Genomic DNA, 18,702 nt, shown 5'->3' with positions numbered 1-18,702 from the left:
CATCTCATGTATTGTGTTTTAAGTACGGAGAATTTGACTTCTCTTTTGTATTCTGTGTCACAAATGTGCACACAAGTGTACGGTTTCGTATTACGGTCTCAATTAACTTAAATTATCGCATTCAAAATCATAATACAATAGAGTGATTTATGGGTTTGCCCTCTTGCTACCGACCATCTCGAAGCGTGGTCAGAGGGTTTTTTCTGAAGATTTCAAGACACTTCATCCCCAGACAGCGAACGAAACACACCAAGTTTTGTGGCTCTCGTGCCATAGAGTCGCGTCGGCGGGCGCCCCGACGCGGTACCAACGAGATTTCCTTGGCTACGACTCCAATAGTTCAAAGGGTAAGTCTATATTCTTTGTACAAACATCAATAATGAGTAAGACCAGTTAATTTTTTAATTTATTTACAGTTGTGTTTGCTATTTGTCGCTAATCTATTCACAAATAAAATATTACATTTTTACTTTATAATTATTTATCTATTATCATTTAACCAGCGACCTCTTAAGTTTTATACAAAACACACCCTAATAGAGGAATGGGGAATATAAAACATATGTCCGCGTTTAAAAGTCTAATTTGCGTGTATCTGACAGAGATTTAACTCTAAATATGACTCGAGTATGATTTCATCATCGGACAAAATCTATAAAACGAACTACTACACTACTGCTGAAGACTACTACGACAATAACAGCTTGATGTAGATACAAAATAATTAAATAAGAAACAAACAACAATACAAATATCACATTTAACAGTTATATAACTTGGACAATTTGCAAATGCATATTTTTGAAATTGATAATAAATGAGATTACTGTCAACGTCAAACCACAATTAATTCCAAAACTGTTAATTTTGGGTACAGGAACCCAAATACTATATGAGAGAGAATTAATTACTTATTTTGATAAAGTCATAATATAAATCCAGTATAAACTCGGTACATACTTAGAAATAAGTTTTTGATGTAAAGTTCCAAAAAAAACTTACTTTTTGTGTGTACAAATTTTCAAAAGCTATACAAAATGTTATCATCATTCTGGCTTTACAACCCTTCGTTGGTCCTAGCCTCCACAAGAATATCTCTCCAGTCGTCCCTATTCATCGCCTTCCTCCGCAAAACACGTTTTCCCGTATTTCTCATGTCTTCATCGATGTTATCAAGAAACCTTGTTCTGGGTCTTCCTCTTCTCTGACCAATGGGTCTATCAAGGAGCGTTTTTCTAGCTGGGTCATTTTGTTTCATCCGCATTACATACTCTATCCATCTAAAACATCCTATCTTCATGTTTTTACGATATCAGGTTCCCGGTATATTCTATAAAGTTCGAAGTTGTATCGTCTTCTCCACACTCCATTGTCATTCACTGCTCCGTTAGCGGCCACTAGACTACTCGCGAAGTTGATCGAAGTTCAGCAAGTATGAGAGTGTAGACAGGACTTCATGCGACTTCGCTTCGCCTCGTTCTTCGATCGAGAGTGTAGACACCGTTATAGATTCGCCTTAGTACTTTTCTTTCGGAACATCCTAACATGTTTTCATTATTTTTTGTTACAGTCCAGGTCTCTGAACCATATGTTAGGACTGGGCGTATTATTGTTTTGTAGAATTTTATTTTTGTATTTCTCGATATAATTGTGGATTTAAGGAGATTGAGCCCAAAATAGAATCTGTTGGTCGTGCAAATTCTGCGGTTTATCTCTGCGGTAGTATTATTTTCAGTGGAGTGCTCTCAGATATACAAATTTGTTCACTGCTTCGATGACGTTGTTTTCTATAAGTGGTCGTAGGATTTGTGGTTGCGTGCTTACTTTCATATACTTGGTTTTGTTGGTGTTTATTATTAAACCCATTTTTCTAGCTGATTCGTCGTTTAATGCTACATACGCCTCTCATACAGCGTTTTCAGTTCTCCCAAAAATATTGATATCATCAGCATGAGCAAGGATTTGCACTGATTTATTATATATTGAACCAGTGGTTGTGATTTGTGACATATGTATTACTTTTTCCAGGGCCAGATTGAACAGTATACACGAGGGAGGGTCTCCCTTGTGCAGTTCATTATTTGTTTTAAAAGGTTCAGACAGTTCCCCCTGAATTCGTACTGTACATTCAACTTTTCCAAGAGTTAGTTTTGTTAAATTTACCAACTTATTTGGTATTCCTAGCTCTGTCATTACTTTGAACATTTCTCTTCTATTCACAGAGTCGTAGGCTGCTTTGTAGTCTATAAATATGTGATGAGTATCAATACCATATTCCAGTGTTTTGTCTAAAATTTGTTTCAGAGTTGCAATCTGATGAATTATCGATTTACCACCTCTGAAACCAGCCTGGTATTTTCCTACTAACTGTTCTGCATATGGTGCCATACGGTGGCATAGTACTGTGGAAAATATTTTATACGCTGCATTTAGAAGCGTAATTCCTCTGTGGTTAGAGCATTCAAAGATATCTTGTTTTTTGTCAATGGTGCAAAGTATTCCAATATTTCAATCATTGGGAGGGATTTCTGTGTCCATATTTCTTTTATAAGCTGTAATGCTATTATGGTATCGTGGCCACCTTATTTATATAGTTCAGCTGGGAGATTATCGATTCCGGGTGACTTGTTTCTGGCTAGTTTTTTATCTGCATCTTTAACTTCAAGAATCGTTGGTGGTTCCTCTTCCCTCTCGTCTGTTTCCCTTACCTCATCTCTTTCGTCTTTCAGGTTTTCTTCTTTTTCCTCTATATTAAGTGCCTGGTTAAAGTATTGCACCCATCTATTCAATACATCTTTCCTTGTTGTTAATAAGTCGCCATTCTGACTTCTGCATTGTCTTATAAAAACCTGCCTTGAATATAAAATGTTATATCGACTTTAAAAATACAGTAATATATATATATATATATATATATATATATATATATATATATATATATATATATATTACAGTGTTCTTTTAAAAATAACAAAATTGTTGGATACTTTCGTTTTTATCGTAAGTAATATCAAACCGTCGATATTTTATACACGTAAAGTCTATAGAAAGTAATAGCAATTAATTTTTCAAAGCCAATAATTATATTTCTAAAAACCGAAAAGATTGATATGTTTTTGTACAGACTTATGACAAATCAAAAATTGAAAAAGAAAAGTATTTTTGAAGTGTGTTAACATTTATTTCCTAGCTGAGTGCTTTCGGCTTACAAAGCTATCTTCACAGCTATGCTGCAATAGAACAATGATATAAATAACTAATTTAAAATTTACAATGTTTAGTTTATGTTATTTCTCTTTAAATTCCTGTTTTCAGTCCCCATTTTAAATATTTTTAATTCTGCAGTTAATTTTGCGAATTCTGATACGCACTTGAGCTCAAGGTTAACTAATCAAGATAACCAAATGCACTATTCATTTTGTTCAAACAAAACGCGAATCACATTTCCTAGAAGAGCTGTAAAGATTGTATATTTTATTTATTGATAATGGTAATAATTACTTGTAGGTGTAAAATGCTGTGACCACTATGTAGATTAGATAGTTTATCAGAATTTAAATGGGAAATCGCCAGTGGTTTGAGGTTTATCATATCTTAGAAAACTTACTATGAAGTAAAAACTTCTTAAGTAAAATGGTATAAAATTTATTAAAAATTATAAAAATTATCCAAAATGGATATATAGATTTTCAGAACGTTTTCAATCCTATCGGACCAACATCAGTGAAAAACGTCTATATAGTAAACTATAATTTCACTATTTGGGCATCGCTTTAAGACGGAGAAGTGGAGAAAGACGTATGAAAATCCAGTGGCGTACACTCACTTCCATTTCAACGTTAATTATATTATATTGTTTAAATATTATTGTTCGAAATAGGCCACAATATATTTATCTGCAGGTTTTTACTGAAGTTTCAATCTCTATATCCAAGACCGTTTTCAAAGATATAAATAATTATAGTTATATTTATTTTATTTGTTTATTGTTATATATTTATATAATCTTATATTATTTATTTTCTTTTTTTTTTCTTAACTTTAAAAACGGTCTCTGGAATAGAGATCGAAACGTCAGTAAAATAAACATGTAAATAGACTAAAAATACGGAATGCTACAAGCAAAAAGCTATAGACAAATAAATATATCTTTCATTTGTATATTTGAAAACGATCTCTTTATATAGAGATCGAAACGTTAGTAAATTAAAGATTTGAATAAATATTGTACAAAAACTGTATGATAAAAACAAAACATTGTACTATTCTATTTAAACACAAACACTATACACACTTACTATGTTTTCTCGTTTTTTTTTGTTTTTGGTTTTTTTATGCTGATGTTCTTACTAAACTATTAGAAAATATTATTCGCTGTCTAAATCTGAAGATGCAGTGCTGCTATCGCTATCATTATCTTCACCTGGTGTAATTATAATTGGCTCTAGTAATACTTCGACATGAGTGTCAAGTTCCCACATACGATGTTCTTCTTTAATTATGTCGCCTATACATTTAGCCCATTTCTCTGGAGTTACATGGAGGATTGCTTAAATCAAAAGTTCCTTAACTTCGTTTAATCTGAACGTTTTGTTATTGCGTGCTACTTTTCCTTTCACTTGCGCCCAGATAAGTTTAATGGGATTAAGTTCGCAATGATAAGGTGGTAGACGCAGAACTTTGACACCATAATCTTTTGCAGTTTCATCCACAGTATATTTAAGATATTCACTTTTCCTTAACCGTGCAATGTCAAGTAGCTGAATTTTGAGCATTGATTCTTCGTATACAATCCCCTTTTCTGTAAGCCATTCTTGAATTCTCCCTTTCCGCCATGCGTCGTCGGTAATTGTTCTAGTCTGTGGCTATGATATGGCGCATTGTCCATAACAACCACAGACCCAGCTTCCAATTTTGGTAAGATTCTCTTAAACCAGCGTTCAAATACTTCGGAAGTCATTTCTTCATGATAATCACCTGTTTTTTTTTTCGACTCAAATTGAAGCAAACCATCTTCAAGGAACCCTGTATCACTTTCTATATGGGTGATGATTAAACGCCGTCCCTTTCCTGATGGATCTTTTAATCCTGTAGACCAGCCTTCTATAAATGCTTCGCGTTTACTTTTGACATTTAAATCTTGTCAAACTTTTCCAACTGTATGACCTTCGTTAATCCAGGTTTCATCCAAATAATATATTTTGCGTCCAGTGCTGCGAATTTGGCGTATTTCCTCTAAATATTTTCTTCTCCACAGAATAATTTCATTTTTTTCTAATAGCATACTTTTTCTGTTGCGTTTTACATATCGAAAGTTCATTTCGCGCATGGTCCTGATTAAGACTCTACGAGATATCTTGGGTAAGGAGTCATCGTTTTCGAGCTCTTGAGAAATTTTTTTCAGTGTTGGAATTTCACTCCGAAAATAAAATTAATGAATTTTTCGACGTATAATATTCCTTGTCTCGTCATCCAAAACAATGCTTTTCCTACCGCTAGTTTTACCTTTTTCTTGCTTTTTATTTTCCGATGTATTTTTAAGTACACGATAAATACAGCTAACGGATACTTTTGTTAAACTGCTACAAATGTCGACCGCTTGGCTAACATTTAATGCAATTTTTCTGCCAACAATTTCTTCATAAACGTTTCGTATCATTACCTTCTCTTCGGACGTTAACATATTCCGTCTCTTTTGCGGCTTTTCATTTTTGGAATCAACATCAGAATTTTGCTGTCTTCTCTTGGAACAACTCAGTTTTTCATCCATTGTATTTCAATAATCACAGAATATAACTAAAAATTCACTATAAACCAAAACTCCAATAAAACTCAAATAAAATAATTACAGAATATAACTAAAAATTCGCTATAAACCAAAACTCCAATAAAACTCAAACCAAATGATCACAGAATATAACTAAAAATTTACTATAAAATGACAAACTATAACACTCTTATTATCAATAACACGTTTTATCAATACTACAATACAGTATTGATAAAACAGTATTGACAACAATAAGTTTACAAACTTATCACATAAAATATACTCACAAAATGCAACACATGCACTACCCTCAGAAACGCCAATGTAAATGAACCATCGTTGATTTCTTGATCGGCATTTCTTAGGCCATAAAATAATAAAAACCAGTTTTACGGCTATGTCTGAGTCGGAATTGTAAATCGGAGTTTCCTCGCTAATTCCAAAGTTGCCAAACGATTAAAAAATAATGTTTTAAAATATCGATTTTTATTTTATAAATTTAAATATGTAACGAAACGGAACATATAAATAAAATTTATTTCATTACAATTTTGTGCTTATTTTTTACTATCGAAAAAATCATGTTTTATGGTATTTTTATGACGGTAATAATCGCTGTGTGGAAGAATACAGGTTTTGTATGACCATAATTACTACTTGTGAACAAGAATTGGCTACACTGTACGACAACTTCTGGTCAAGTCTTCTATAGAGAAGCACAAATAAATATACTGCTTTATATATTCTGTAATTTCTTATGAGAAAACGCAAATTGCAATTGAGAAAAAAATTGAGGATATTCGGCGTTTAAACTATGAAATCACTCTTCTAAATTGAGGATTTATAGTATAGGTAATTTTAACTAGCCCCTAACGAGACAGTTAAATTCGGCTTAAATTACATAACTAAAGTAATAAATATTGTACTTATTAGGACACTAGGTCGATGATAAAAGATTACATTTTTAAGAGAACGTACAAATTCGCAGTTCGAAAAAGGACTAGATCCAACGAGCGATAACAACCAACTCAACCAGTTGGTCCAGTAGCATGCAGTCTTCTCAGTAGCATGCATGCATTTATCACTTTGAAGCTTTTAACTTTTCCAAGCAAATTGGTAGCCTTTTCCCAATTTTTCTTTCAAGTTTTCAATTTACAGCAAGCTTTCACATCAAGAAGAATGGGACATACAGGAGATATTCACAGATAGTAAAATGTCTCACGATGAAATAGGGTATTGTTTAAATTTTATTTAAATTTATTTTTTATTGTTTGAACAATACCCTATCTCACCGTCCGTCATTCTAGTAAGTTTCGATATCGTTTCACTCTTTACAAAGATTCCTATAGACGAAACTCTAAACATACTGAAAACTAAATACAATATCTAGAAAGACCACTTATCTCTCATTAAACATTGTATGTGCAAACTTGTCCAAAACGAAGCAAAGTAAAAAGTATTTACAGGAACTGTTAATAGGAGCATTCTTCCTTTTGCTGTCAATATGGCTTTCTCCCACTCCTCAGAAAGCCATTAAAAAAGCCGGTGTGGATTTCCAAACGTGATCGGGAATCCAACACACCAGCAAGAGGATCGGATTCCTGCTTGTTTTCCGCAGTACCTCACTTATATTAGCGCATGTCCGTCCAATATACATTTCGTTTCCACGGACAGTTCTTTTTGACAATACGAAAGCCGTATTTCCTCAGTACCTGGTATCCTTTCCAGTGTGAGCTGTTCTGTTCCGCTAGTCTATCATGCTCTCGGCATTCCAACACTGGCCTAAGGACTATCTTAGGGCCACTGAGTGCCCCTATAGCCTCTTCACTAGCTGTGCGTATATTGATCCGCTTAAGTTCAAAAACCCCTTATGTTAATTTCTCTAGGGGTTTCTAAATAATTCACTATATCTTCTAAACTCCCAAATTCCCTTATACTCCAGCATGAAACCCATCATGAAAACCATGAAACTATAAATAAATGTATCCCTTTAGGATAGGCTGACCTTGGAACACTACACTTTGTAGGTAGCGCTTGTAGAGAAATGCGCAATAAAATTCTTTAGTACGAGGTTGGATTAAACCAGGATATTTGCTAACACGCCCTTTTCAAAAATAATCTCTTAGCACTATCTCATGAACACATTACGTGGCCAATATTTAAACCTACTTTGTTTGCTCTAATTTATCAACGACACTTTTAATAAACCATTAATTTAAACCACTAAAACAATATGTATTGTGTACATGTGGTAACCATATACACATAAAATAATTTGTTAATTAATATTTAATCTCCCTAGGTATGGATTTGGCCAGACTGATAAATAAACGACCAATTCACAAAAACAAATGATAGGCCAGTCCAGCAAACATTTTATATATATTTATGACAAATAGTACTGACGAAAGAAGCTGGACTGATAATGCATGATTTTTAGATTAATATAGAAATTACAGAATAGAAAATACAGAATATTTCTCATAAATGTATGATTTTTGCTGTTCAAACAAAAATCCCCGCTTTCATGACGAATTCTATTACCCAGCGATTGGTCTAATTTAGAGGTATCTGAAAGAGGCATGTGTCAATGCGTCGTAATCATTTTTAATTCTCTTAGCGAGAGTTTTCATTGCAAAGAAATGATTCGATTTTGTTTATTGTAATAGGCGCAACCCTTACAGAGAAAACAGTTTAAAGAGGACGCGGCTGCTGTTATTAAAACTTATACAAATAAATACCTAGGATAGGCTTTCTTTTTCGCAATTTAAATGTTTATAATAAAAAACTAATGTTCAAATTTATAAGCAGACGGCGCCTTATGCAAGGTCGCATAAGTTACTGCTTTCTGAATTAAATGCAATTTGAAATACGTGAATTAAAACAATAAGTTTTTTTTAAATCGTTACACTTTTTCTCTTCCTTTTCTTGCCAACGCCTCTCTCTCCTTTTTTTTCTCTTCTTGCCTTCGCTTCTCTTCCTCTTCTTGTCTAAATTTTTTCTCTTCTTGCCTACCCTTCCCCTATTCCTTTCCCATTGTTTATCAAATTCAATAGATCTTGTATTAACCATTTACAATTACTTAATATCTCTTATTCCCGCCGCTGTTACCAATGTTGTACTTCTTTAAAAACACTTTTGTTTAAAACAGCAAACAATGTTAAAATACTTGCTATCAACTTTTAACTCAATAACAACTCTGCAAAAACTGAATTATTTCTTCTTTTTTATTTGCTTCCATTAGAACTCAATTACTAGTGTTACTTAACTTGTCAGCTTCCTGTGTTTATATACATTTTATGACGTTCCAGATATTACGAGACATTTCAAAATTTTTCGATGACATCTCGAACATTCTTGGTTTTTAATATTTCTTCATTTTCGTCAAAGGACTTTTTCTGTGTGGAATAGATCTTACGGAATTGTAACAATACTCACCATTATATGGATACCATTCCGAAGATATAGTTACAAGACAAAAACGAACTTACATCACAGTAAACATTTCGAGTTGCACTAATGTGTATATGTATCATTATTTTCTACTAATAATTGTGTTAATCATTGTAGGTATCGTATTATATTTCTGAATATTTTTAGATTCTTCTAAACCAACGTCGGAACAATCAAACGGAAGGATTAGCGATGAAAACATGGTTGTATTGATAAAGGATGAAAACGAAGAATCCGATGATTTCTACTCCGTTCCTACTCAAAAGATAGTGCGGAAAACCAGTACACCTTTACCTATTGCTAAAAGTTTAGTTCAGACAAAGACTGTACCTGTCGATGTAGAGATGGAAGATAAAAATACAGAAAGTATTCAGGAGATTAGTACACCTAAAAGGGACAAAGAAGATGTAAAAAATCAAAATAATTTAATACAGAAAAATGAAAATTCAATATCTAATATTAGTAATGATCAATTGCACAAAAACCTACCATCAACCTCGAATTGTAAATCACCAGAACGTAAAATAAAAATCAGCTCTTCCGATGATATCAATAATAAAACTGAAGAACGGTATTTGAATATAGATAGTGTAGACAAAGTAACTACTGAAGATTTTGAGAAAATAATGAAATCGCCTACAAATTTTACCAAAAGACGTACTACCGATGAGCTAATGGACGTTACTTCCTTTGAAGAATACTTTAATTCAAGTGTTGAAATTGTATCAGAGGATATAAAAGAAGATAACACATCTCAAGGATGTACTACAGGTAACGAAAATGGATCGGTAGTTAATGACCCAGTACAATCAGAACAGTTACCACGTACTAGTTTGACGTCTGAAGAAAAGAATATTGATAATAACGATGACGATGATTATTACAATGTTTATTCCGTAGAAACTCAGCGTGTTTCCTCAGACGAAGAAAACGAAAGAGATTCCGAAAGAGGAGAAGATAATAATTCCAAAAAAAGCCCGTGTGACAAATTTACAGCCAAAGAAAGTGAAAATTATATTGAGAATGATTCTTCAAGTACAAGTGACCCACAAATAGATGACAATTTTGATTCGGATACTGATCTCAATGTTCAAGTAGTTCCTGAGGAAATTTCAAATACAAGAGATTCTGCTACCGCTGAAGATGACAATAATCATCAGACGACCAATAAGAGTTCTAGCGATTCCGATGAGACAGATATTGAAAAATCACCTGTAATAAATGATATTGTACAACTTAATGTCGACAACTTTTCTTTAGAAAATTCTAATTCTAGGGCAGAATCAATTAATTCCGATATTTCACACACATCATTTGATTTTATAAACAATGACCAATGTCGAAAAGGTAAGTGTTTATTTTTTTTTTGTTTTTTACACTGAATGTCCACATTTTTTAATGTGGACTTACTTATACTCTTAAAACATTTGTTTTTTGTAATATGGTTTAAAATATGGTTTAAAATATAGCTAATTCGTACTCGTATCCACTCCACATTACCAAAGTGTCATGTCTCCCGTCGAGTTCTACTCTGCTGCAGTTTAAAGCAGTGTAGGATAGTAAAGTTTGTTGGTTTTCGTTTTAAAGCAAAGCTTCTATACCTACTAGCATGGTATTACTTTTTCTCTATAGTAAAATGTTAAGGCGAGCGTCACGGAAGAAGCGCCACAAGACGACGTCATGAGTAGCGTCATGAAATAACGGTTTTCGCATCGATTAACTCCTATTCGTCAATTCGTTTCTAGTCATCATAATATATTTTTATCTTTAATATATTCCTTTCAAACTATACTCAAATATTATTTTTAAACGTCCTATTTTATATAATAGTTAAATTTACTATCAAATGATATTTATTTATATTTTATTAATCTATACAGTGTGTTCGTAAAGTATGGAATAAATTCGATATTTCCTAAATGAAAAGCATTTTTAAAAAAATCTAAAACACGTCTATTTTTAAGTTTAATGTTCTACATTCTACAACAAAATTTCATTATAAAAGATGATACACATTAAGATGATGACGTCATCGGCTCTTTTTTTTAATGTAACACCCTATATTTTATGAAATTTTTAGATAGATAAAAATTATCTGATTCCAGAAAGTATAATACTCGGGGTCTACTGGATATAATTTAAAAGATATGCGCTTAGAAAATAAATTATTTATTGTCAATTCCAAAAAGTAGCCTACTACTAGTTTTTAGTGAAATGTAATTATTTTAAATAACGTTCAATAACAATTAAGTAGTACAATAATTGTATTAATTCTTGAATGTTCTGTATTATTGCTTAGAATTAATTTGAAGTAGAAATGCATTTGAGTGTCAAGCAAATAATTGAAATACTCATGATGATTGAGTATGGAGACAAATCGCGAACTCAGATGGAAGTGTGTAATTTATTTAATGATAAATATCCAGAAAGACCCATAACGCAGTCAACAGTAAGTAAGATTGAAAAGAAATTTAGAGAAACTGGTACGGTTGAAAATGCACGCAAATCAGGTCGTCCCTCTGTAAATTATGATACAACATTAGATGTTCTACTTGCTTTTGAAGAAGATGCGCACACTTCTGTTCGTAAAGTTAGTCGTGATCTCGATGTTTGCAAAATAACGGTACACAAAGTAATAAAACTTAAAAAATGGCACCCCTTTAGATGCACACTTGTACAGGAATTAAACGAGGATGATCCAGATAAAAGAATACAATTTTTCGAAACAATGATGGATAACTGCCACTGAAACCCTGTCTTGGTTCAAAATATTATTTTTTCTGATGAGGCTACATTCACATTAAATGGCGAGGTCAACCGTCAGAATTGTAGATACTGGTCAAAAGAAAACCCCAACTGGATGCGGGAACATCATACACAATACCCGCAAAAGGTAAACGTATGGGCTGGCATTGTAAGAAATAGAATCATCGGACCCTACTTTTTCGTAGGTAATTTAAACGAACCAGCATACCTTCAGTTTTTAAGAGGGTATCTCGTACCTACTTTAGTTAATTTATTCCCCAGTAGAATTAATCCTGGAGGTTTTGATGAAAGTTTATGGTTGCAACATTATGCTGCAGATGTTAGAAGGTACCTAAACGAAATTTTTCCGAACAGGTGGATTGGAAGACGTGGACATATTGAATGGCCAGCGAGGTGGCCAGACCTCAATCCTTTGAATTATTTTATGTGGGGTCATTTGAAGAATGTTGTTTATAAAACAAAACCTGCAAATATTGAAGACTTATAAACAAGAATTCGTGAAGAAATAAACAATATTTCTCAAGAAACCATAAACAAGGTTCTACAATAATTTGTACAACTTTTGGGTTACTGTCAAATACAACAAGGGCTACAATTCGAACATTTAAGATAAACTCATGTATTAATTACTGGATTACTTTCGAGTTATTTATTATAATTTATTTATAATTTATTAATATTAGACAGCAATAAAAATTAATTTTCTAAGCGCATATCTTGCAAATTATATCCGTTAGACCCTTAGTATTATACTTTTTTGGAATCAGCTTATTTTTATCGATCTAAAAAAATAAGATATAGGGCGTTACCTTTAAAAAAAGAGCCGATGACGTCATCACTTCAATGTGTATCACCTTGTATAATGAAGTTTTATTCTAAAATGTAGAACATTAAACTTAAAAATCGACGTGTTTTAGATTTTTTTTTAAAAGGTCTTTCATTTAGGAAATATCGAATTTATTCCATACTTTACGGACACACTGTATAAATAAAAATGAACCACCGCAATGTTTGTACGCGCATAACTTCAGAACGACTGCATCAAATAAGATAATTCTTCTTTTGTTGTGTTTGTTAGTATCAGAAGGTTCGTATTAAAGATAATTTTCAAAAAAAAAATGTACGGAAAGACGTAAAAACAGTTTTTCTGTTTTCCATCATTTTAAATCGCAATATAACTAATAGATGGCGCCATAATATGAATAACAAAGAAAGCTATGATTAACAAAATAAATGTCAATATTAAAAGATTAAAATAACGACATAGCTGTATTTGGTATTGCGGCTCCAAATAATAACGATGAAGTTTCAACATATCAAATGGAAATATATGTCACTAATGTAGTTTGTAGAATCTCTTAATTTTCCATACACAAACGTAATCCTACTTTAGTTAATTTAGCTGTCCACCTAGTGGATATACAACGACTTCACAATTTACAAGAGAAAACGCAACGCAAAAAGCTGACACCACCATCGACAACGTTCAAAAATTACCTTTCGTAAAGGGAGACTTGACAACATATATTATATTAGTTAGCCCAAGACTCCAGAACAGATCAGAGGTAATGTAAGTCGAACAAACTTCACCAGCTACAGGGGGTCATGTAAGATGCCCCCATTTTCAGTTTTTTTTTTAATAATCAATAAGTTAAGTCTATTGCATTTACCTTGATAAAACCATGAGAATTATATTTTAATATGGATGTCCTTCGAAAGTTCTTACAAAGTGGCCATACAATGTTTTTTAACAACTTTTTATTTAACTGATGATGTAATGATTAAATTCCGAAAAGATCTTCTTAAAATAAAAATTTAAGCTTGTAATGAGCAATTTTTTTTATACCTTAATACACACGAACACCACGTGCTTTGTATTCAACAGGTATACTAGCCACTCCTGGATATCTCCACTTCATGGTTTGTTCCAGTTTCACTTTTAATTATATATTATATTGTTAGGTAGATTTTAACTCCAGCGATAGGTCAAAAAGTGTTAATTAAAATAAAATAAAATGGAATAAAGTGGAATAAAGTAAAATAAAACAAAATATAATAAAATAAATTAGAGAGTAAAATGGAATAAAGTAAAATATAATAAAATAAAATAAATTAGAATAAAATGGAATAAAGCGTAACAAAGTATAATCAAATATACTAAAACAATTTTTAATTGAAGGTGATTACTTGGCAACATCGCACTTAACGAAGCTCTTAACGATAACCTTTCAACGAAATCAGATTCCACTTATTAATTTTGCAGAGGCGTACCAAAGAAAATTTAATTATTTATTTATACACATAAGTAATTACGTAAAAATTAAATCTAAGACCGATATAATTATTAAGTTATCATGTGTCTTTTGACAGGTATCTTATAGTTGTCTAACAAATTAAAGTAAAATTTTATTCTTATTAGAGAGTACTTCAGAAAAAACAGAAAACTTTGGAAAATACTTATTTTTTCATTAGGTTAAACAATCTGAAATTTGAACATACGATCTCCTCATTATACATCATTCTCTATTTATAAAATTGCTGTGTGCTGTAAACGTTATATTTGTTTTTTTTTTACTTAATTTAAAAGTTTCCTTGTGTTTATTTGTTTATATAAATATAAAAATATAGTATGAAGTTCATATAAGTTAAAATGAAGTAAGCTAAACTATTATCAAGTGAATGCGTCTATATAGTGGTGCATTTGTTTATTTCAGTAAATTCTCGAAATATGAAATGAAGATGACACTAACTACTAAAAAGTTAATAGCTTTGTTAGAAGAAGACTCCGATTGTGAAAATGCTGACTCACTTAATGTGGTTTATTTGCCGCCGAGATTAGATTAGAAAGTTTCTGATGTAGAAGACATTGATGATAATATTATTTGTGAAGAATCAATAAAATCGGATATTGCAGGTACATATGAAATACAAGTGATTGGGAATTCTGACGATTATGATTATGATATTCCTCTGAACCACAGATAAAACGTGCAAAGAAAAAACCAGGCAAAAATAGTAAATCCAAATTTGCCTCAAGTTGTAACAACAGATACTCTTTCGTGCTCAGTAGTAATTCAACATCAGTGTGATTGATATTTAGACAATATAAAAGCCAACCATGGAAGCAAGTCATATATTGAAGTGTTTTTTCAATCTAAATTTGCTTTATTAGAAGAAACCAGATTCGACAATATCGGCCACATTACAAAAAGAGACGATAGTGCAAGAATGTAAGATGTGCAAAAGTAATGTACTATTCATTTATGTAAAAGGTGTAGAATGCATCTACACCCCGAATGTTTCGAAAATTTTCACCTTAAAATTGAATTTACATTTGTAGATACAATATGTTCCTTTATTAAAAATTATACTGTTTTCCTTGAAAATTAGAAAAAAATCTTTTTGGTTGTAAATTAGTCTTAATTTATGTGTTTTTAATCCAATCTAACAAATTAATTATCAAATTTCTCTTTGTATATTGAGCGGCCGTTAATGGGTTAATACTATATAAAGAATAAACTTGCCTCAGATTTACTTTACTTACCTAAAAACTATTTTAAAGTTAATAATAAAATCTATTTAATAAATATTTCCAAGAAATAGAACACACTACGCCTATGCACATATAAAATGTGGAAGGAATAAACGAAAATATCATATTTCTCTCATTCCCATTCTTTCTAAGAACGTAAATATATATAGACCAGCAAAATATTGATAAGTTTGCCGATGTTTTAAACTATTCAATGAACTTGTCTCACTATACACTCGTGAATCGCACCAATTTATATTATTACGGGGGCAAATTTTATGGGAATTATCTTACTTTTTCACTTATTTACATAGGCGAAGCATACACAATAAAAATAACCCCGGTAAGAATTTACTGCTGACATTTTACATGTTTGCCGCTACTGTTTAGTTCAATTTGTAGATTAATCACCTTTAATTGAAAATTGTCCGACTATAGAATAAAATAGAATTTCCTTTTTTTTTCTTGGGAATAAGCCACAATTTTACTTTTCTTCTTCTTAGAGTGCCATATCCAAACCTGTCCACTGCCGCAAATTCCTCAACCAAGAGAGTTTCTTCCGTCCTATCCATTTCTTTCCTTCGATTTTACCGTTGAGAATTAGCCGAAGGAACTCATATCTTGGTTCTCTGATTATATGTCCAAGATATTCTAGTTTACGCCTCTTAATAATATTTAATAGAGTTCGTTGATGTCCCATTCTTCGAAGAACTCCTTCGTTTCTGGTTCTGCTAGTCCATGGAATTTTTAGTATCCTTCGATACAACCACATCTCAAACGCCTCGATTTTATTCATGATATCGGCGTTTAAAGTCCAAGTTTCACATCCATACAAAAGTACAGACCACACGTAACATCTTGTAAACTTTTCACGGATTTCCAAATTTAATGAGTTATTGGAGTTATTTTACTTTTAAAATTAAGTTTATTTGACGTGTCGATTTCCACTTCGGAACTCTTTCTCAAAATACAAATCATTAATAAATTAAGCAAATTTTGTTTTTGTTGTTTGGAAAAAAATTCTAATAATATAATTTTATCTGACTCATTCATATTGACAATTCAGGCATATATTATACGTTTTAAAGTTGGACATTGTAAGATAGTTCATTCGATTACATGAAATCATCTTTAACTGAAGAATATCCGTAGCATGTGATTTGTCTTTAAATAGACAAACACGTGCAATGATGACAGTAAAATTTTACTGTTAGTGATCCCATAGTAAATCATGAGGAAAAAAACCTCATAATACTATCCCGACATGGTAAGATTAGGACTAAGTCAAGCACATATCGAGGATACATTATTTATATTTTAAAATAAAATCATCATCATCATTGGTGCTACAGCCCTATAAAAGAGCCTCGACCTTCCCAAGTCTATTACGCCAGTCAGTTCTATCCATTGCCAACTGTTGCCAGTTTGCTGCGCCTATTTGTCTACCATCCTCATCTACACCATCCCTTCATCTGAGTTTTGGTGTACCCCTTTTTCTACTTCCCACAGGTTGTGACATAAGGATTCTTCTAGGAGGGTTGTTCTGCTGTGATCTTGCCAGATGTCCTGCCCATCTTAGTCTTCCTATTTTTATAAAGGATACTACGTCTTTACCACCAAATATATGTTTATATCTATGATATATCTCGTAGTTGTACCTCCTTCTCCAAACACCATTTTCCCAGATGCCACCAAATATTCTTCTCAGGATCCTTCGTTCAAATATAAGCAGGAGATTTTCATCTGCCTTGGAAATGGTCCATGCCTCCAACCCATATGTCAACACTGGTTGTATAAGGGTTTTGTATATGGTTATTTTTGTTTTTTGACTTAAGTTTCTGCTTCTCATATGTCTACTCAGTCCAAAATAGCATTTGTTTGCTAGGATTATTCTTCGCTTGATTTCTTCCGTCATGACGTTCTCCTTGGTGATCAGGGAGCCTAAGTATGTGAATTTGTCCACCACTTCAAAGGTAGAATTATCAACCGTGAATTGGTGGCCGATGTTTCTGGCTCTATTGTTGGGTGTTGATGCCATTATCTTAGTTTTATTTTCATTTACTTGCAGGCCCATATTTTTTGAGGCGTGTGACAAGGTGGTATACATTTCTTCTAGCTTGCGTGTTGTGCGGGCAACTAGATCAACATCATCTGCATATGCCAAAATTTGGGATGATTTATTAAAAATGTTTCCTCTGCTGTCTATTTGGGCATCCCTGACCGCCTTTTCCAAAGCTATGTTGAAAAGGAGACACGCCATCTTTACGCATTGTAGCCTTAACCAATCTTATCAGTTTATCGGGGATGTGGAATTCATCCATGGCTTCATACAATTTATTTCTTAGGACACTATCATAGGCCGATTTAAAATCTACGAAAAGATGGTATGTGTCGATATTAAATTCATTGGTTTTTTCCAGTATTTGCCTTAGCACAAAGATCTGGTCTGTTGTTGATCGACCAGGCCTAAAACCACTTTGATATTCGCCAAGAAGCTCCTCTGAATATTCACTCAGGCGACCAATAAAATACTCGAAAATATTTTGTATGCTGTATTAAGGAGGGTTATTCCCCTATAGTTTCTACATTCTAATTCATCGCCCTTTTTGTGTAGCGGGCAAACGATCCCAATACACCATTCTTCTGGGATTTGTTCCTCATTCCAGGCTCTCAGTATGATTTTATATATATGATTAGTCAGAGTAGCACCTCCACATTTCATAAGTTCCGCGGGTATACCATCACTTCCTGGAGATTTATTATTTTTAGGTGTTTTATTGCATCCCGTACTTCCTGAATTGATGGAGGCTCCAATGGTGTATTGTTGTTTGCTCCTGGGGGTGGTTGATTTGGATCTTCTACTTCGATAGTAAGCAGTTCTTTATAGTGTTCCACCCACCTTTTCAATACTTCTTCTTTTGTATTGAGTATATGCCCCTCCTTATCCTTACATAGTCCGATCCTTGGTTTAAATTCTTTTCTTGCTTTATTTAGATTTTTATAGAATTTTCTTGTTTGATTTTCCTTTTTTAATGCCTCAAGTTCTTCCAATATTCTATTTTCATAAGTTCGCTTTTTTCTCCGATGGATGTACTTCTCTTCTCTTCTGAGATCTTTATATTTTTGTTCTTTTTCTCGGGTTCTTCTTTGCTGCATCAGTTTATATGCATTGTTCTTTCTT

General features: G+C 32.5%; 1 protein-coding gene across 2 annotated transcripts in view; it reads left to right on the top strand.

The window, feature by feature from the left end:
- The window catches only part of LOC140441317 (uncharacterized), a 438,896-nt gene that overhangs the window by 227,801 nt on the left and 192,393 nt on the right, over positions 1–18,702 (top strand). For both annotated transcript variants that reach the window (XM_072531963.1, XM_072531962.1), the window contains exon 3: positions 9,371–10,570. In XM_072531963.1, coding sequence (XP_072388064.1) covers positions 9,371–10,570 — 1,200 coding nt within the window. The remainder of the gene's footprint in view (positions 1–9,370; positions 10,571–18,702) is intronic.

This window comes from Diabrotica undecimpunctata, chromosome 5 (assembly GCF_040954645.1).
Source record: "Diabrotica undecimpunctata isolate CICGRU chromosome 5, icDiaUnde3, whole genome shotgun sequence".
NCBI lineage: Eukaryota > Metazoa > Arthropoda > Insecta > Coleoptera > Chrysomelidae > Diabrotica > Diabrotica undecimpunctata.
Note: the sequence above shows the minus strand (reverse complement) of the source record. Positions and strands in the feature narration are given on the sequence as shown.